Genomic DNA, 21,239 nt, shown 5'->3' with positions numbered 1-21,239 from the left:
TACAATTGTATAACACACAGCCCTTCAGTCAAAAACATATTCCGCTCAACATTGACAGGAAGTGCCTCCTCTGAGTAATGAGAAGGAGCCATGTCTTTATAGTTGAGGATAAGGGAAGTGTAGGCCAGGCTGAGAGAGGCGTGTGTGTCTGTCTTGTGTAACCAGGTGGAGCAACACTAAGCCACTTCCTGTACGCTAAGGCGAGGAGCCGCCAGCGAGTCGAGGCATCACTCGGCCTCAAGCAGCTGCTGTAGGAGGACAACACCACCCCAACACAGAGAGAGACAGGAGAACGAGAGGTTGCCCACAAAACCCAGCTTTGGAGGGCCATCATCCCCCAAGGCCCAGAAAGACAGCAGAGAGGAGTGCGGGACTGTTTCTAAGAGAAGGGGCTCGACCGCACCCATCCAGAGAGGAGCGATGGACCCTCGGAAGTGGACAGGAGGCCTGCTGGTCCTGTCTACTACACTACCCTATGTCGGTAAGACCCCTCCAAACCCTGTTTCTCTTTGCACCTGGGCTCATCCCTGACCCCTGTCAATCGGTGCTCAACCATCTGAAGCCTCCAACAACCTGGTATCATCAAAGAGCTGGTGTAACTCTGTAGTATTTAGCTGAAAGTCTAGTTTACTCATTATAGACCATTATACAGCTGTACAGGCACCCACTCAAATGGAGTCATACTACCTATGATGCCTGCACGGTGCTTTGAATCCCGCTGGGTTAAACACCGCTCACTCACGGTGGTGTCCTCCGTTTCTCAACAAGAGTCGGCCATCTTTGATGAAGCAGGAAAAGACAAATGAGGGAGAGCAAAACACAGCGCTGTAGTCATTTAGAGGGTTTAATAAACACGAGTTCCAGATTCTCACACAGGTGTTTAGAACCAGGGCATATTGTTAGAGGAAATACTAACTTGACCCATATTTAACTTCTTGGCCCTGAATGAAGGGACTTTTTACTACCACATTTACTACTCTCTCCATCGTGTCAATGCCCTCACGTTGGTTTGGATTGGCTTTCAAATGTTACGTTACTGTGAAGTGTGTGTGATCTGTATTGTACACAAGACTGAGTTGGGTTTTGATCATGTGGAGAATACAGAGGTGTCTGCTGTCTCCTTCCACTCTGATTGTTGTGCTCTCTCATCAAAGGGGACAGGTTGAATATTTTTTTTTAAACAAGCCAATTTAAAACATCTACCTAGATTTGTTAATTCCAGTAAAACTATCATATTCTTGTTTCCTGTTCCAACAGTCATTCTCAAACCCTCACTGTAAGTTACGGTATTGTTGTTGTATTGTTATGTTTAAGAAATAAGGCCTGAAGAGGGTGTAGTGTATGGCCAATATACCATGGTTAAGGGTTGTTCGTATGTACGATGCAACGCAGAGTGCCTGGATAAAGCCCTTATCCGTGGTATATTGGCCATATACCACAAACCCATGAGGTACCTTATTGCTGGTATAAACTGGTTAGACATGTAATTAGTTTGAAAATAAAAGAGAGCCGCACACTCGAGGAGCTCAGATGCAAACATTATACCCTGATGGATTATACCCTGATGGATTATACCCTGATGGATTATACCCTGATGAAGACAGCTTGGCTGTCGAAACGTTGGTAATTAAATGTTTGCATCTGAGCTCCTAGAGTGTGCGGCTCTTTTATTTTCAAGTTTCTACTCCGCTAGCCAGCACCTCGTCTTAATAGGTGTTCTACTCCGCTAGCCAGCACCTCGTCTTAATAGGTGTTCTACTCCGCTAGCCAGCACCTCGTCTTAATAGGTGTTCTACTCCGCTAGCCAGCACCTCGTCTTAATAGGTGTTTTACTCCGCTAGCCAGCACCTCGTCTTAATAGGTGTGCGTTTCTTTTTCTTCTAAACATGTAATTGGAACAGTCAAAATAAATGTTTTGTTATACGGTCTCAAACCACGGCTTTTAGCCAATCCGTATTCAGGGCTCGAACCACCCAGTTTATAATATAGTGCAAAGTATATGGTGCATTACTCTCAATCAATAATAATAATAATAATAATATTATTATATTGAAGTTAGACTATCCCTATCTGGACAAAGACTGTTTTCATTGTGAGTAGCAATATACCTTACCATTACCTTGTCATTATCACTTAGCACTGTGCCGTAATGTAATGTTCTACCAGAAAGGGTAATGTAATCATAGAACACAACCAGTGAAATAAAGGTTATGGTAAGGTTTAGAAAAGGAGGAGAGAGAGCATCATGATTTGACTTTCAACTTTTTTTTTCTCTCTCAAAGACAGAATGAGGGGTCACTTGAAGAATATCTAATGCAGAAATACATTTTGGATTGGTTCACGCTAACAACGAAATTGCTAATGATTACTTAATTAAAAAATATTTATTTCATAATTGTAACTTTCTGATTTTGCAGAGGCAGTGTCGGCGACGTAGGCTAGTCTACAGTATGTGTGAGCGCTCAGGCCCCGTTGTCAACCAATTTGTATTTATTAGAGATCCCCCATTCGCTGCTGCCATTAGCTACTCTTCCTGGGGTCCAAACACATTAAGACATTACATTACACATAAAACAAAAGATAAAACAGTACATCATATAACATTATTACACCACTACATATTTACAATACAAAATGTATAATAGCACCGTACAACAGTGTGTGTGTAGAGTGCGTGTGCGTTCGTATGCGTGTGAATGACGGTCAATGGTCAACTCTTTATTTAGATAAGCTATTTAACAAGCTGGAAGGTTTTCTGGTTACTCTACTATGCGTTTAAATAATGGTGGGTTCTTTTGGACAATATACAAGTTTCCTATTCGGACGTAAAGATGTATATATTACGATATACTGCCTAACTGGACAGGTCCTCTTACACGCTTATTAGAGAACGTGTCAGTGTTGTCAATAGCTTCTCCACTTTGCGCTTTATGATTTGCTCATTGTGTTTGCATTAGAGAAACAATCAATGTATTTCAACCTCTCCATTTAATGTTCAGTCAGCGGTTCTCTCCTTTCTGCCAGTTGGCTGTGCCATTTTGGGGAAGCTTTGTTTTTGAACCTGTCATAGAACACAGTGTTTGGTGTGAGATACATTACTGTAACCATGACAGGGTTGGGGTTGTCTCTCACTCATATCCCACTGAGACGGAGAACCATGTAGGAGGGCCTTCTGTTTCCACTCTCAACAACACAAGAGTTTGAAATTTGATACTACCAGTTACACTATTAACAAATTAAATCCCAATGACAAAGGCAGGTCCATAAAATCTGAAATGACATGTAGTGATATTTATTTCATCACAGTGAGCAACTTTTGGGGTTTAAGATGCAGTTTATGTAAAATTACTAATGTGTTGATTTGCAGAATTTTTATTTTAAACGCGATAGTCTATTCAAAATGTTTTAATGCAATTCATCCAGCTAAATTGCACCCTTAATATTGGCCTGCGTGTTAAACTATGCTGTCATTGCTCAACAGGCTCCAAAGACTGATCAACAATCTCTGATGAAAAACAATGTTTTTTTACTACTCAAATCATCTGATTATGTAATTGAAACATAAACAGTCTGTCTTCAGAGGCAAAAGCTGAATGGAAATGTATTCACGTCTTCCAAAAGAGTTTTCCGTAGGTGAAATCACATCACTCAATGACGGTACATCAAAGTTGCTGAGTGTCACTTTTTAAACACGGATTTTAACACACCTACTTGATTCTCTCTTTCCAACAAACTTCTACCGAGAAATGACAGATGTTGATGTCACCACACTGCAAAATAATCTATCAAAACAAAGATTTCAGTCAGTTTCCTTTTTAGGAGACCAGTAGATATATGGTATGTTCCATCAACACGGTCACTGGCAGTACATGGTGCTAAAGTTGGCAATAAAAGACCTCAGCAGCAAACTCTTTAACAACAATTAAAAAGCTTGTAACCTTTCAAATTGTCACCGTTTACCTGTGGCACTGCACTGGTCAGGCCTGAGATGGACTAGACTGAGGCTACTATTCAATCAAACACACAATCCTTGTTTTATGGGTGGGCTATTTCAAAATTCTCTCCCCTTAATGTAATAATCAATGTTGGATTCACATACTCAGTGAAAAACAGGCTAGGTTTCCACACAACGTAGACAAATTCCAATATTTCTGTTTAAAATATTTTTTCTTTTTTTTATTTATTTTTTTATTTTACCTTTATTTAACCAGGTAGGCAAGTTGAGAACAAGTTCTCATTTACAATTGCGACCTGGCCAAGATAAAGCAAAGCAGTTCGACAGATAAAACGACACAGAGTTACACATGGAGTAAAAACAAACATACAGTCAATAATGCAGTATAAACAAGTCTATATACAATGTGAGCAAATGAGGTGAGAAGGGAGGTAAAGGCAAAAAAAGGCCATGATGGCAAAGTAAATACAATATAGCAAGTAAAATACTGGAATGGTAGTTTTGCAATGGAAGAATGTGCAAAGTAGAAATAAAAAAATAATGGGGTGCAAAGGAGCAAAATAAATAAATAAATAAAAATTAAATACAGTTGGGAAAGAGGTAGTTGTTTGGGCTAAATTATAGGTGGGCTATGTACAGGTGCAGTAATCTGTGAGCTGCTCTGACAGTTGGTGCTTAAAGCTGGTGAGGGAGATAAGTGTTTCCAGTTTCAGAGATTTTTGTAGTTCGTTCCAGTCATTGGCAGCAGAGAACTGGAAGGAGAGGCGGCCAAAGAAAGAATTGGTCTTGGGGGTGACTAGAGAGATATACCTGCTGGAGCGTGTGCTACAGGTGGGAGATGCTATGGTGACCAGCGAGCTGAGATAAGGGGGGACTTTACCTAGCAGGGTCTTGTAGATGACATGGAGCCAGTGGGTTTGGCGACGAGTATGAAGCGAGGGCCAGCCAACGAGAGCGTACAGGTCGCAATGGTGGGTAGTATATGGGGCTTTGGTGATAAAACGGATTGCACTGTGATAGACTGCATCCAATTTGTTGAGTAGGGTATTGGAGGCTATTTTGTAAATGACATCGCCAAAGTCGAGGATTGGTAGGATGGTCAGTTTTACAAGGGTATGTTTGGCAGCATGAGTGAAGGATGCTTTGTTGCGAAATAGGAAGCCAATTCTAGATTTAACTTTGGATTGGAGATGTTTGATATGGGTCTGGAAGGAGAGTTTACAGTCTAACCAGACACCTAAGTATTTGTAGTTGTCCACGTATTCTAAGTCAGAGCCGTCCAGAGTAGTGATGTTGGACAGGCGGGTAGGTGCAGGTAGCGATCGGTTGAAGAGCATGCATTTAGTTTTACTTGTATTTAAGAGCAATTGGAGGCCACGGAAGGAGAGTTGTATTGCATTGAAGCTTGCCTGGAGGGTTGTTAACACAGTGTCCAAAGAAGGGCCGGAAGTATACAGAATGGTGTCGTCTGCGTAGAGGTGGATCAGGGACTCACCAGCAGCAAGAGCGACCTCATTGATGTATACAGAGAAGAGAGTCGGTCCAAGAATTGAACCCTGTGGCACCCCCATAGAGACTGCCAGAGGTCCGGACAGCAGACCCTCCGACTTGACACACTGAACTCTATCAGAGAAGTAGTTGGTGAACCAGGCGAGGCAATCATTTGAGAAACCAAGGCTGTCGAGTCTGCCGATGAGGATATGGTGATTGACAGAGTCGAAAGCCTTGGCCAGATCAATGAATACGGCTGCACAGTAATGTTTCTTATCGATGGCGGTTAAGATATCGTTTAGGACCTTGAGCGTGGCTGAGGTGCACCCATGACCAGCTCTGAAACCAGATTGCATAGCAGAGAAGGTATGGTGAGATTCGAAATGGTCGGTAATCTGTTTGTTGACTTGGCTTTCGAAGACCTTAGAAAGGCACGGTAGGATAGATATAGGTCTGTAGCAGTTTGGGTCAAGAGTGTCCCCCCCTTTGAAGAGGGGGATGACCGCAGCTGCTTTCCAATCTTTGGGAATCTCAGACGACACGAAAGAGAGGTTGAACAGGCTAGTAATAGGGGTGGCAACAATTTCGGCAGATAATTTTAGAAAGAAAGGGTCCAGATTGTCTAGCCCGGCTGATTTGTAGGGGTCCAGATTTTGCAGCTCTTTCAGAACATCAGCTGAATGGATTTGGGAGAAGGAGAAATGGGGAAGGCTTGGGCGAGTTGCTGTTGGGGGTGCAGTGCTGTTGTCCGGGGTAGGAGTAGCCAGGTGGAAAGCATGGCCAGCCGTAGAAAAATGCTTATTGAAATTCTCAATTATGGTGGATTTATCAGTGGTGACAGTGTTTCCTATCTTCAGTGCAGTGGGCAGCTGGGAGGAGGTGTTCTTATTCTCCATGGACTTTACAGTGTCCCAGAACTTTTTTGAGTTAGTGTTGCAGGAAGCAAATTTCTGCTTGAAAAAGCTAGCCTTGGCTTTTCTAACTGCCTGTGTATAATGATTTCTAGCTTCCCTGAACAGCTGCATATCACGGGGGCTGTTCGATGCTAATGCAGAACGCCATAGGATGTTTTTGTGTTGGTTAAGGGCAGTCAGGTCTGGGGAGAACCAAGGGCTATATCTGTTCCTGGTTCTAAATTTCTTGAATGGGGCATGTTTATTTAAGATGGTTAGGAAGGCATTTTTAAAAAATATCCAGGCATCCTCTACTGACGGGATGAGATCAATATCCTTCCAGGATACCCCGGCCAGGTCGATTAGAAAGGCCTGCTCGCAGAAGTGTTTCAGGGAGCGTTTTACAGTGATGAGTGGAGGTCGTTTGACCGCTGACCCATTACGGATGCAGGCAATGAGGCAGTGATCGCTGAGATCTTGGTTGAAGACAGCAGAGGTGTATTTAGAGGGGAAGTTGGTTAGGATGATATCTATGAGGGTGCCCGTGTTTAAGGTTTTGGGGAGGTACCTGGTAGGTTCATTGATTATTTGTGTGAGATTGAGGGCATCAAGTTTAGATTGTAGGATGGCTGGGGTGTTAAGCATGTTCCAGTTTAGGTCGCCTAGCAGCACGAACTCTGAAGATAGATGGGGGGCAATCAGTTCACATATGGTGTCCAGAGCACAGCTGGGGGCAGAGGGTGGTCTATAGCAGGCGGCAACGGTGAGAGACTTGTTTTTAGAGAGGTGGATTTTTAAAAGTAGAAGTTCAAATTGTTTGGGTACAGACCTGGATAGTAGGACAGAACTCTGCAGGCTATCTTTGCAGTAGATTGCAACACCGCCCCCTTTGGCAGTTCTATCTTGTCTGAAAATGTTGTAGTTTGGAATTAAAACTTCAGAATTTTTGGTGGTCTTCCTAAGCCAGGATTCAGACACAGCTAGAACATCCGGGTTGGCAGAGTGTGCTAAAGCAGTGAATAGAACAAACTTAGGGAGGAGGCTTCTAATGTTAACATGCATGAAACCAAGGCTATTACGGTTACAGAAGTCGTCAAAAGAGAGCGCCTGGGGAATAGGAGTGGAGCTAGGCACTGCAGGGCCTGGATTCACCTCTACATCGCCAGAGGAACATAGGAGGAGTAGAATAAGGGTACGGCTAAAAGCTATGAGAATTGGTCGTCTAGAACGTCTGGAACATAGAGTAAAAGGAGGTTTCTGGGGGCGATAAAATAGCATCAAGGTATAATGTACAGACAAATGTATGGTAGGATGTGAATACAGTGGAGGTAAACCTAGGTATTGAGTGATGAAGAGAGAGATATTGTCTCTAGAAACATCGTTGAAACCAGGAGATGTCATTGCATGTGTGGGTGGTGGAACTAATAGGTTGGATAAGGTATAGTGAGCAGGACTAGAGGCTCTACAGTGAAATAAGCCAATAAACACTAACCAGAACAGAAATGGACAAGACATATTGACATTAAGGATAGGCATGCTTAGTCGAGTGATCAAAAGGGTCCGGTGAGTGGAGAGGTTGGTTGGTGATTTAGACAGCTAGCCAGGGCATCGGTAGCAAGCTAGCATAGGATGGAGGTCTGTTAGCCACCCCTTACGTTCCGTCAGTAGATTAGTGGGGTTCCGTGTGGTAGAGGGGATTAATCCAAATCACACAACAACAACAAAAATAAAAACAATAGATATAGTTATAGAGGCCCAAGAAGAAAAGATAATAATAATAATTTAAAAAATAATTTAAAAATAATAATAATAAAAAAATTGTCCGATTGTCTATTCAGATAGCAGCCGGTAAGACAGCTAACGGTTAGCAGGCCGCAGATGGGCGTTCAGGTAACGTCGCGACGGAGGAGCCGGCCGAATAACTCCTTCGGGTAGATAACGTATTCTTGCAAATTCACAGGCATACATTCACACACACAAAATTGTGCAATATATTATACAACTGGACTCTGTAGCGTTTCAGGGTTTGAGATACGAACTCTGACCACAATGCAGAGAGAGACCGAGATATGGTCTTGTAGCGATGCAGCTGTTTCTTAAAAATAGTTATTAGGAAACAACCTGCGGAGCCCATCATGTCAGGTCTGATATACCCCCCCCCAGCCTCTCACTGACAGCGTCACACTCAAAGCTTCCTGTGTCAGATAATGTCACTTCACGATGATCTGCGATCTAGTACTTGACCGTAATCATACCTCACGTTTCATGGTGCTGGGGTTAATCACATTACATTTAATGTCCTGTCAGTAGGCCTCTTACAGGACATGTGGTTTCTCCATAGCCCTGTAGTTCAGAGTGTGGGTGTAGTTGACCCTAACTTAAGGTGCACAACATGTAATCAGGGTTAACCTTCACTAGAACTTGTTCACATGTAAATGTGTTGCACAGTGGAAGTATTGCACAATATGGTGCTATAAAGCATCTCATTTGAGTATGAAGTGATGAAGAACACAGATAAAAAAAAAAATAATGTCAACCTTAACGTGATGAACTATCTGGAGCAAGTACTTTGAAGTGGAGACAAAGTATTGCTGTTCCTGCCACATGTGCTTGGCCCTTGCTGCTGAGGCCCCTGAGGAGGCTTTAACCACACTAAGGCTTACCTGTGGTGGGAAGGGAGAGACAGTCTGTGAGGCGACCACAGCCACGATCATGGCAGTGCTAGTGATAGTGGAAACGTCTCCCTCCTAGGTCAAAAGACAAAACGTTTCAGTAAACAATTGATTAGTTTTCAGTATGACCTCATTGTAAATGTTGTTTTGTAGTATGTACACATTAAAAGGTGCTACAAACACAGAACAAAGACTGTTCATTTAGTCAATCACTCACTCAATGTCCAATTCTGCTCAGTAAACTGTGGGCCATCTGTCGTTAAACATCAGAATCATCTTTCATTCCTACACATGCCCAGAATATGACTTGGTGCTGCTAGCAATTTAACAATATAGTGAGAGAAACAGAATGTACACAAACTGCTCTATTCATTCAGATCCACTTTGTCCAACATCCGCACAGTGGTCGTTTCGGAGGTGCCGGAGGTAGGACTGCGTTAGAAGCTGTCAAATCCACAAGCAGCTCCTGGCATTATACCTAAAGCGGACATTGCCATTGGCTGCACGGAGTGGCATGAACAGAAATCCCATGCAGCCTTGTTTCTAAGTCAGAACAGTGGAATGTGAGATGTGATCTACACCTCCATTATGATGATAGAAACTATTTGGTTGAATGTTTTTCAATGTGAGCGTCATTATTTCTATAGAGCCTCCACTTTCTCCTTCTGAACTTCTAACGCCAGTGGGACAGTGTGGCTTCGTGACCATGATCGCAAGAGCAGCCGCTCGCCGATTTTGACAGCTCCAACGCAGTTCCACCTCCTTCGACAACGGCGAAACATCTGCTATGCGGGTGTCTGCTATCGCCGGTTAACCCGTGATCTGATTGAAGCCAGAGTTTACATACATTATACAAAAAAGTCAAGTGAATAGAGTTGATGCGGTGTGCAACACTGTGCACCGTGCCTCAGTCTCTACCGTTTAGTGTACAAAACATTAGGAACACCTGCTCTTTCCATGACAGACTGACCAGGTGAAGCTGGGATCCCTTATTGATGTCACTTGTTAAATCCACTTCAATCAGTGTAGATGAAGGGAAGGAGACGGGTTAAAGAAGGATTTTTAAGCCTTGAGACAATTGAGACACAGATTGTGTGTGTGCCATTCAGAAGGTGAATGGGCAAGACAAAACATTTAAGTGGCTTTGAACAGAGTAGGGTAGTAGGTGCCAGGCACACCGGTTTGTGTCAAGAACTTCAACGCTGCTGGGTTTTTCACGCTCAACAGTTTACTATGTGTATCAAGAATGGAGTCAACATGGGCCAGCACCCCTGTGGAACGCTTTCGATATGCCCCAACGATTTGAGGCTGTTCTGAAAGCAAAAGGTGGTGCAACTCAATATTGGGAAGGTGTTCCTAATATGTGTACACTCAGTGTATATTATGTTGACCTAAGACTGCAGGAAAAATCCCACACGGGATCTGTAGGACTTTTCTTTAAGGGTCAGGGTGCAACTTTATGCTTCTGATTCCAGACATTCAATAGCTCTGCCTCCGTCCCACTTTCAATAGCTCTGCCTCCGTCCCACTTTCAATAGCTCTGCCTCCGTCCCACTTTCAATAGCTCTGCCTCCGTCCCACTTTCAATAGCTCTGCCTCCGTCCCACTTTCAATAGCTCTGCCTCCGTCCCACTTTCAATAGCTCTGCCTCCGTCCCACTTTCAATAGCTCTGCCTCCGTCCCACTTTCAATAGCTCTGCCTCCGTCCCACTTTCAATAGCTCTGCCTCCGTCCCACTTTCAATAGCTCTGCCTCCGTCCCACTTTCAATAGCTCTGCCTCCGTCCCACTTTCAATAGCTCTGCCTCCGTCCCACTTTCAATAGCTCTGCCTCCGTCACACTTTCAACAGCTCTGCCTCCGTCACACTTTCAACAGCTCTGCCTCCGTCACACTTTCAACAGCTCTGCCTCCGTCACACTTTCAACAGCTCTGCCTCCGTCACACTTTCTGAGGGTAAACGACAGAACAGACAAAGGGTCAGGGAGGATGAAGGAAATACTTGGACATTGTGATGCTGTAGTCTTTACACAGAGCAGACCTCAATGAAACAATTCACAAATGACCATACAATCTAGCTGTGTTCTATAGCTGTTGCTGTAGGTTTTATTATTTGCACAATTAATTAAATCAATTATTTAGATTCTGAAAGGCAAGGAAAACCAGCGGAATGTTCAATTCTGAACTTAATCATCAAGCTGCAAACATTTTGAATTGAGTATCTTTTAGTCTCCTTGGATAAATGCATTCACCAAATGACTACATTATTACTTGATTAGACTAAGAAAGCATTTCCTGTTGTAGAGTTTCGATGAGGCCCCTCTTACAAGGTCCTAACAGGGTCGTCTTCATTAGCCCACACCTTAGCAAAACATTTTGCAACAGGAAACGAAAACAAAAGTTTATTATTGGACAATTTCAGGTGGCCCCTCCGTGTTTGTCTGTTATCTTCCGTCCAGGTACCTAATGAATGCGACCCAGCACCAGTCTGCTACTGGAGCCCTGACCCTGTCTTCTATGAGTCACATCCTGTGTTCTGCCATGGCTTTTAGTGCAGGTGACATGAGGCGAAGGACCATTTTATTTTAGGCTGGTTCAACAACCCTGGTGGTACAGTGCTGCTAATGCAGCCGGACAAGTTCATCAGACCACATATCCTCCCTCTCTCATTCACTGACTGGCATGTAGACTACTGCACAGCCTCCTCTCTCATTCACTGACTGACACATGTAGTGTACTGCACGTCCTCCTCTCTCATTCCTGACTGACACATGTAGACTACTGCATATCCTCCCTCTCTCATTCACTGACTGACACATGTAGACTACTGCTCAGCCTCCTCTCTCATTCACTGACTGACACATGTAGACTACATATCCTCCCTCTCTCATTCACTGACTGACACATGTAGACTACTGCACAGCCTCCTCTCTCATTCCTGACTGACACATGTAGACTACTGCACAGCATCCTCTCTCATTCACTGACTGGCATATGTAGACTACTGCATATCCTCCCTCTCTCATTCACTGACTGACACATGTAGACTACTGCATATCCTCCCTCTCTCATTACTGACTGACACATGTAGACTACTGCACAGCCTCCTCTCTCATTCCTGACTGACACATGTAGACTACTGCACAGCCTCATCTCTCATTCACTGGCTGACATATGTAGACTACTGCACAGCCTCCTCTCTCATTCACTGACTGACACATGTAGACTACTGTATCCTCCCTCTCTCATTCACTGACTGACGCATGTAGACTACTGCTCAGCATCCTCTCTCATTCACTGACTGCCTCATGTAGACTACTGCTCAGCCTCCTCTCTCATTCACTGACTGACGCATGTAGACTACTGCTCAGCCTCCTCTCTCATTCACTGACTGACACATGTAGACTACTGTATCCTCCCTCTCTCATTCACTGACTGACGCATGTAGACTACTGCTCAGCATCCTCTCTCATTCACTGACTGCCTCATGTAGACTACTGCTCAGCCTCCTCTCTCATTCACTGACTGACGCATGTAGACTACTGCTCAGCCTCCTCTCTCATTCACTGACTGACACATGTAGACTACTGCTCAGCCTCCTCTCTCATTCACTGACTGACACATGTAGACTACTGCATATCCTCCCTCTCTCATTCACTGACTGACACATGTAGACTACTGCATATCCTCCCTCTCTCATTCACTGACTGACACATGTAGACTACTGCATATTCTCCCTCTCTCATTACTGACTGACACATGTAGACTACTGCATATCCTCCCTCTCTCATTCACTGACTGACACATGTAGACTACTACTGCATATCCTCCCTCTCTCATTCACTGACTGACACATGTAGACTACTGCACAGCCTCCTCTCTCATTCCTGACTGACACATGTAGACTACTGCTCAGCCTCCTCTCTCATTCACTGACTGACGCATGTAGACTACTGCTCAGCCTCCTCTCTCATTCACTGACTGACACATGTAGACTACTGCTCAGCCTCCTCTCTCATTCACTGACTGACACATGTAGACTACTGCATATCCTCCCTCTCTCATTCACTGACTGACACATGTAGACTACTGCATATCCTCCCTCTCTCATTCACTGACTGACACATGTAGACTACTACTGCATATCCTCCCTCTCTCATTCACTGACTGACACATGTAGACTACTGCATATTCTCCCTCTCTCATTACTGACTGACACATGTAGACTACTGCACAGCCTCCTCTCTCATTCCTGACTGACACATGTAGACTACTGCACAGCCTCCTCTCTCATTCACTGACTGACACATGTAGACTACTGCACAGCCTCCTCTCTCATTCACTGACTGACACATGTAGACTACTGCATATCCTCCCTCTCTCATTCACTGACTGACGCATGTAGACTACTGCTCAGCATCCTCTCTCATTCACTGACTGACACATGTAGACTACTGTATCCTCCCTCTCTCATTCACTGACTGACGCATGTAGACTACTGCTCAGCATCCTCTCTCATTCACTGACTGACGCATGTAGACTACTGCTCAGCCTCCTCTCTCATTCACTGACTGACACATGTAGACTACTGCTCAGCCTCCTCTCTCATTCACTGACTGACACATGTAGACTACATATCCTCCCTCTCTCATTCACTGACTGACACATGTAGACTACTGCACAGCCTCCTCTCTCATTCCTGACTGACACATGTAGACTACTGCACAGCATCCTCTCTCATTCACTGACTGGCATATGTAGACTACTGCATATCCTCCCTCTCTCATTCACTGACTGACACATGTAGACTACTGCATATCCTCCCTCTCTCATTACTGACTGACACATGTAGACTACTGCACAGCCTCCTCTCTCATTCCTGACTGACACATGTAGACTACTGCACAGCCTCATCTCTCATTCACTGGCTGACATATGTAGACTACTGCACAGCCTCCTCTCTCATTCACTGACTGACACATGTAGACTACTGTATCCTCCCTCTCTCATTCACTGACTGACGCATGTAGACTACTGCTCAGCATCCTCTCTCATTCACTGACTGCCTCATGTAGACTACTGCTCAGCCTCCTCTCTCATTCACTGACTGACGCATGTAGACTACTGCTCAGCCTCCTCTCTCATTCACTGACTGACACATGTAGACTACTGTATCCTCCCTCTCTCATTCACTGACTGACGCATGTAGACTACTGCTCAGCATCCTCTCTCATTCACTGACTGCCTCATGTAGACTACTGCTCAGCCTCCTCTCTCATTCACTGACTGACGCATGTAGACTACTGCTCAGCCTCCTCTCTCATTCACTGACTGACACATGTAGACTACTGCTCAGCCTCCTCTCTCATTCACTGACTGACACATGTAGACTACTGCATATCCTCCCTCTCTCATTCACTGACTGACACATGTAGACTACTGCATATCCTCCCTCTCTCATTCACTGACTGACACATGTAGACTACTGCATATTCTCCCTCTCTCATTACTGACTGACACATGTAGACTACTGCATATCCTCCCTCTCTCATTCACTGACTGACACATGTAGACTACTACTGCATATCCTCCCTCTCTCATTCACTGACTGACACATGTAGACTACTGCACAGCCTCCTCTCTCATTCCTGACTGACACATGTAGACTACTGCTCAGCCTCCTCTCTCATTCACTGACTGACGCATGTAGACTACTGCTCAGCCTCCTCTCTCATTCACTGACTGACACATGTAGACTACTGCTCAGCCTCCTCTCTCATTCACTGACTGACACATGTAGACTACTGCATATCCTCCCTCTCTCATTCACTGACTGACACATGTAGACTACTGCATATCCTCCCTCTCTCATTCACTGACTGACACATGTAGACTACTACTGCATATCCTCCCTCTCTCATTCACTGACTGACACATGTAGACTACTGCATATTCTCCCTCTCTCATTACTGACTGACACATGTAGACTACTGCACAGCCTCCTCTCTCATTCCTGACTGACACATGTAGACTACTGCACAGCCTCCTCTCTCATTCACTGACTGACACATGTAGACTACTGCACAGCCTCCTCTCTCATTCACTGACTGACACATGTAGACTACTGCATATCCTCCCTCTCTCATTCACTGACTGACGCATGTAGACTACTGCTCAGCATCCTCTCTCATTCACTGACTGACACATGTAGACTACTGTATCCTCCCTCTCTCATTCACTGACTGACGCATGTAGACTACTGCTCAGCATCCTCTCTCATTCACTGACTGACGCATGTAGACTACTGCTCAGCCTCCTCTCTCATTCACTGACTGACACATGTAGACTACTGCTCAGCCTCCTCTCTCATTCACTGACTGACACATGTAGACTACTACATATCCTCCCTCTCTCATTCACTGACTGACACATGTAGACTACTGCATATCCTCCCTCTCTCATTCACTGACTGACACATGTAGTGTACTGCACGTCCTCCTCTCTCATTCCTGACTGACACATGTAGACTACTGCATATCCTCCCTCTCTCATTCACTGACTGACACATGTAGACTACTGCATATTCTCCCTCTCTCATTACTGACTGACACATGTAGACTACTGCACAGCCTCCTCTCTCATTCCTGACTGACACATGTAGACTACTGCTCAGCCTCCTCTCTCATTCACTGACTGACACATGTAGACTACTGCATATCCTCCCTCTCTCATTCACTGACTGACACATGTAGACTACTGCATATCCTCCCTCTCTCATTCACTGACTGACACATGTAGACTACTACTGCATATCCTCCCTCTCTCATTCACTGACTGACACATGTAGACTACTGCACAGCCTCCTCTCTCATTCCTGACTGACACATGTAGACTACTGCTCAGCCTCCTCTCTCATTCACTGACTGACGCATGTAGACTACTGCTCAGCCTCCTCTCTCATTCACTGACTGACACATGTAGACTACTGCTCAGCCTCCTCTCTCATTCACTGACTGACACATGTAGACTACTGCATATCCTCCCTCTCTCATTCACTGACTGACACATGTAGACTACTGCATATCCTCCCTCTCTCATTCACTGACTGACACATGTAGACTACTACTGCATATCCTCCCTCTCTCATTCACTGACTGACACATGTAGACTACTGCATATCCTCCCTCTCTCATTCACTGACTGACACATGTAGACTACTGCATATTCTCCCTCTCTCATTACTGACTGACACATGTAGACTACTGCACAGCCTCCTCTCTCATTCCTGACTGACACATGTAGACTACTGCACAGCCTCCTCTCTCATTCACTGACTGACACATGTAGACTACTGCACAGCCTCCTCTCTCATTCACTGACTGACACATGTAGACTACTGCATATCCTCCCTCTCTCATTCACTGACTGACGCATGTAGACTACTGCTCAGCATCCTCTCTCATTCACTGACTGACACATGTAGACTACTGTATCCTCCCTCTCTCATTCACTGACTGACGCATGTAGACTACTGCTCAGCATCCTCTCTCATTCACTGACTGACGCATGTAGACTACTGCTCAGCCTCCTCTCTCATTCACTGACTGACACATGTAGACTACTGCTCAGCCTCCTCTCTCATTCACTGACTGACACATGTAGACTACTACATATCCTCCGTCTCTCATTCACTGACTGACACATGTAGACTACTGCATATCCTCCCTCTCTCATTCACTGACTGACACATGTAGACTACGGCATATCTTCCCTCTCTCATTCACTGACTGACACATGTAGACTACTGCATATCCTCCCTCTCTCATTCACTGACTGACGCATGTAGACTACTGCATATCCTCCCTCTCTCATTCACTGACTGACGCATGTAGACTACTGCATATCCTCCCTCTCATTCACTGACTGACGCATGTAGACTACTGCATATCCTCCCTCTCATTCACTGACTGGCACATGTAGACTACTGCACAGCCTCCCTCTCTCATTCACTGACTGACACATGTAGACTACTGCACAGCATCCCTCTCTCATTCACTGACTGACACATGTAGACTACTGCATATCCTCCCTCTCATTCACTGACTGACACATGTAGACTACTGCACAGCCTCCCTCTCTCATTCACTGACTGACACATGTAGACTACTGCTCAGCCTCCTCTCTCATTCACTGACTGACACATGTAGACTACTGCACAGCCTCCCTCTCTCATTCACTGACTGACACATGTAGACTACTGCACAGCATCCCTCTCTTTCACTGACTGACACATGTAGACTACTGCATATCCTCCCTCTCATTCACTGACTGACACATGTAGACTACTGCTCAGCCTCCCTCTCTCATTCACTGACTGACACATGTAGACTACTGCACAGCCTCCCTCTCTCATTCACTGACTGACACATGTAGACTACTGCTCAGCCTCCTCTCTCATTCACTGACTGACACATGTCGACTACTGCACAGCCTCCCTCTCTCATTCACTGACTGACACATGTAGACTACTGCACAGCATCCCTCTCTTTCACTGACTGACACATGTAGACTACTGCATATCCTCCCTCTCATTCACTGACTGACACATGTAGACTACTGCTCAGCCTCCCTCTCTCATTCACTGACTGACACATGTAGACTACTGCTCAGCCTCCTCTCTCATTCACTGACTGACACATGTAGACTACTGCATATCCTCCCTCTCTCATTCACTGACTGACACATGTAGACTACTGCTCAGCCTCCCTCTCTCATTCACTGACTGACACATGTAGACTACTGCTCAGCCTCCTCTCTCATTCACTGACTGACGCATGTAGACTACTGCTCAGCCTCCTCTCTCATTCACTGACTGACACATGTAGACTACTGCTCAGCCTCCTCTCTCATTCACTGCAGGTGCAAGCGGACAGCAGATTGCAGTAGAAAACATCTCCACATCTACAAATACATGTATTATTACTAAACAGCAAGGGCTCTGTGCATGCAGACAGTTACCTGGAGGTCACATGATCATCCAGACACACAGATCAGGACAAAAGGACAATTGTGAACTTTTCTGAATCTGGAAACACACACACACATACACACACACACACACACACACACACACACACACACACACACACATACACACACTTGCCTCTGTATTCACCGTGCTGAAGGTCTCCTCCTATTGTCCCTCTGAAGGTAAACTCAGTTCAAGGCCAGGTGTTCCTAATGTTTGGTATACTCTATACACTTCTTAAGAGCTTACTGACCACAGTGTTTCAGTGTCTCAGCCATCCTGAGGCCTGACCACAGTGTTTCAGTGTCTCAGCCATCCTGAGGCCTGACCACAGTGTTTCAGTGTCTCAGCCATCCTGAGGCCTGACCACAGTGTTTCAGTGTCTCAGCCATCCTGAGGCCTGACCACAGTGTTTCAGTGTCTCAGCCATCCTGAGGCCTGACCACAGGGTTTCAGTGTCTCAGCCATCCTGAGGCCTGACCACAGGGTTTCAGTGTCTCAGCCATCCTGAGGCCTGACCACAGGGTTTCAGTGTCTCAGCCATCCTGAGGCCTGACCACAGTGTTTCAGTGTCTCAGCCATCCTGAGGCCTGACCACAGGGTTTCAGTGTCTCAGCCATCCTGAGGCCTGACCACAGGGTTTCAGTGTCTCAGCCATCCTGAGGCCTGACCACAGGGTTTCAGTGTCTCAGCCATCCTGAGGCCTGACCACAGGGTTTCAGTGTCTCAGCCATCCTGAGGCCTGACCACAGGGTTTCAGTGTCTCAGCCATCCTGAGGCCTGACCACAGGGTTTCATTGGCTTCTGTAATCCTGACTGCGTCCTTATCGTCAGTCTCTCTCTTGGAGGCCAAACTGTTTCTAGATCAGATATGTCCTAGTGGAAATGAAAGATAAGGAGGGGGGAGGGTGTATTTTGCAGTCCATGGACCGATACCTATGGTTTGGATGTGGCTGATTTGGTCTCTAAGCTTTAGTCAGTCCTGGTACAAAGTAAGTTGGAAATAGGTCTTTGCTGATGCCATATAAGTAACAGAAACACACACCTGGGGCTCACATAGGCAGTTATACCACCTCAGACGCAGAACGTGTTGCAGCTGAGGAAACCACTGAGCTAGATACAGCTCCACTCACCCCCACCACAAAAAGGCTTAGAGTCACAGCAACCACACTGAGCCTGACTGTCATATGACTGTCTTCCTGAGATGCAGAGAGAGAGAGAGAAGTGAAAAAGTTAACAAACTGTTTCTGTTCTATACGTGTGTGTGTGTGTGAGAAAGTGAGTGCACATAGACACATACACACACACACACACACACACACACACACACACACACACACACACACACACACACACACCTACTTCCATTCACCTTCCTGACATAATCCTTCTACCAGTGAGGGGTGGGTTTTACCGGGGGTGTTTGTGTGTGTGTTCTCATTAATGTCAACCTCTCCCCTGCAGAGGCGATGACTCCACTGTACGACCCTAAACTCTGCTACATTCTGGACGGCTTCCTCCTGCTCTACGGTCTCGTCATCACTGGACTGTTGCTCAGAGAGAAAGTGAGTCCAAGTTTACACACCACAGATGCAGATTAACCTCTGACTGGATATACGGGTACCATATAGGTTTTTTTAGGACCAGTTATTGTCTCAACATATTTGGCTGATCTCTCTGTCTTGTAGTTCTTCAAGTCCAAGGGCAAGATATTGGAGGATGACGATATCTACACAGTGAGTAGTCGTGTGTGTGTGTGTGTGGGTGGCAGAGGGGGGGGTTGTGTTGATGATCCTGGAACACTGTCCCTGTGTTTTGTAGGATCTGAAACCTACGGACGGGGGCGGTTATGGACGAATAAACAGAAAAGATCCAGAGAGTGCAACGGCACGCGATGTAAGTGTGTGTGGATCTATATGTCATGTAGAAGAATGAGATTCGTATTACCCCAATCATGCATCAAAAGCCTGATTCTGTGTACCTTGTTATATTATTCACAGAATCGCAGGAATAATGACGACACTTACACGGTAAGTGTATTACCCAACATACAGTATCATTTCATGTTATTTTAGATATTATAATAGATATGGATGTTTCTCATAACTCACTGTTTCCCTCCGCAGTCCCTTAAAAAACCAACAGACGACACGTACAGGGAGATCGCTGTGAAGGACAAGCAGCGCCGCAGGAACAAGAACGACCAGGTGTACCAGGTGTGTAGTGGAAGTTTATTTGTGGGATGCACAGGATACACATGGTTCACACAGTCCAACGAAACACTTACTTGCACGTTCCCTATTGACCACGCCCCACCGCTGAAACCAACCAATTAACAAGGCCCGAATACACAAACAACAGCCCTTTCACTATTAGTTTCTCTCTGAGGGGACAGTGGTAGGGAAGTAGATGAGAGGGAAGGAAGTGTGCAGTGAGAGGTTTGGAACAAAGTGGACGAGGCAAGGGTTTAGTGAGAGATTTGGGATGAATCCTAGTTGACTGTGTCCCCCTCCATCTCTCTATCAGGGTTTGAGTGCCGCCACCAAGGATACCTATGACTCTCTCCAGATGCAGCCTCTCCCTCCTCGCTAACCGAAACATCCTGGAGGATCACGCCTCGTCCAGCGGTCTGTCCTGTTTGCCTTTCTATCTGCGTCCAGTATACTGCTACAGTGTTGTTGTATGCAACAGTTACATATCCCTCTTCTCAAATCATTTTAAATTGGTGAATAGTTAGTTATTTACCCACCAACCCACCAATAATCACTGATATCTACAACAGTCCTTGTTGTGTAAAAAGTATGTTTGCAGTTGTGTTACTCCCTTTTTATCGTTCAGGCTTTTGTTGGAAAATCTGTAGACTTTTGCGCCAGTAACAATTTCATAACTGTCTTAATATATGAACTTGATTATATTTTATCACTATTTTATCACTTTAGCTCGTCTCTTCTCCCCATACACCCCCAGTCTGTAACCTTTGACCCTGACACTCATTCTACCAACCCTTCCTCACTGGCTACTGCTTTTCTAGTTTATACCTGGAGTAATGTAATTAAAGAATAAATATGTAGGTTGTTATTTTGCATACAGTGTACAGTGTAAACGTTCCCCTCATGTTTATAAGAAATAATGTGCCTCAGCACTATAATAAAGCCATTACAAAGATCTGATTATCAGGTTTGTCCTTTTCTTCTGCAAAGGA

At 45.1% G+C, this 21,239-nt stretch overlaps 1 protein-coding gene across 1 annotated transcript; it reads left to right on the top strand.

Moving 5' to 3' along the window:
* The first annotated feature begins 105 nt into the window (after positions 1 to 105).
* On the top strand, positions 106 to 21,207 carry LOC116366964 (T-cell surface glycoprotein CD3 zeta chain-like). Its single transcript, XM_031818780.1, has 7 exons — positions 106 to 481; positions 19,502 to 19,602; positions 19,726 to 19,773; positions 19,859 to 19,933; positions 20,038 to 20,067; positions 20,164 to 20,253; positions 20,564 to 21,207. The coding sequence occupies exons 1-7, from the start codon at positions 421 to 423 to the stop codon at positions 20,627 to 20,629; spliced, it is 471 nt and encodes a 156-aa protein (XP_031674640.1). The 5' UTR covers positions 106 to 420; the 3' UTR covers positions 20,630 to 21,207.
* Positions 21,208 to 21,239: the final 32 nt, after the last annotated feature.

Source organism: Oncorhynchus kisutch, unplaced genomic scaffold (assembly GCF_002021735.2).
Source record: "Oncorhynchus kisutch isolate 150728-3 unplaced genomic scaffold, Okis_V2 scaffold1617, whole genome shotgun sequence".
Classification (NCBI taxonomy): Eukaryota; Metazoa; Chordata; class Actinopteri; order Salmoniformes; family Salmonidae; genus Oncorhynchus; species Oncorhynchus kisutch.
The sequence above is the reverse complement of the archived record's forward strand: the minus strand, read 5'-3'. Positions and strand labels throughout refer to the sequence as shown.

Coding starts and splice junctions, on each gene's coding strand:
- LOC116366964 (XM_031818780.1), top strand. CDS start 421: ATGGACCCTCGGAAGTGGACAGGAGGCCTGCTGGTCCTGTCTACTACA. Junction 19,774..19,858: donor AGGATGACGATATCTACACA/GTGAGTAGTCGT, acceptor TGTGTTTTGTAG/GATCTGAAACCTACGGACGG. Junction 19,934..20,037: donor AGAGTGCAACGGCACGCGAT/GTAAGTGTGTGT, acceptor TATTATTCACAG/AATCGCAGGAATAATGACGA.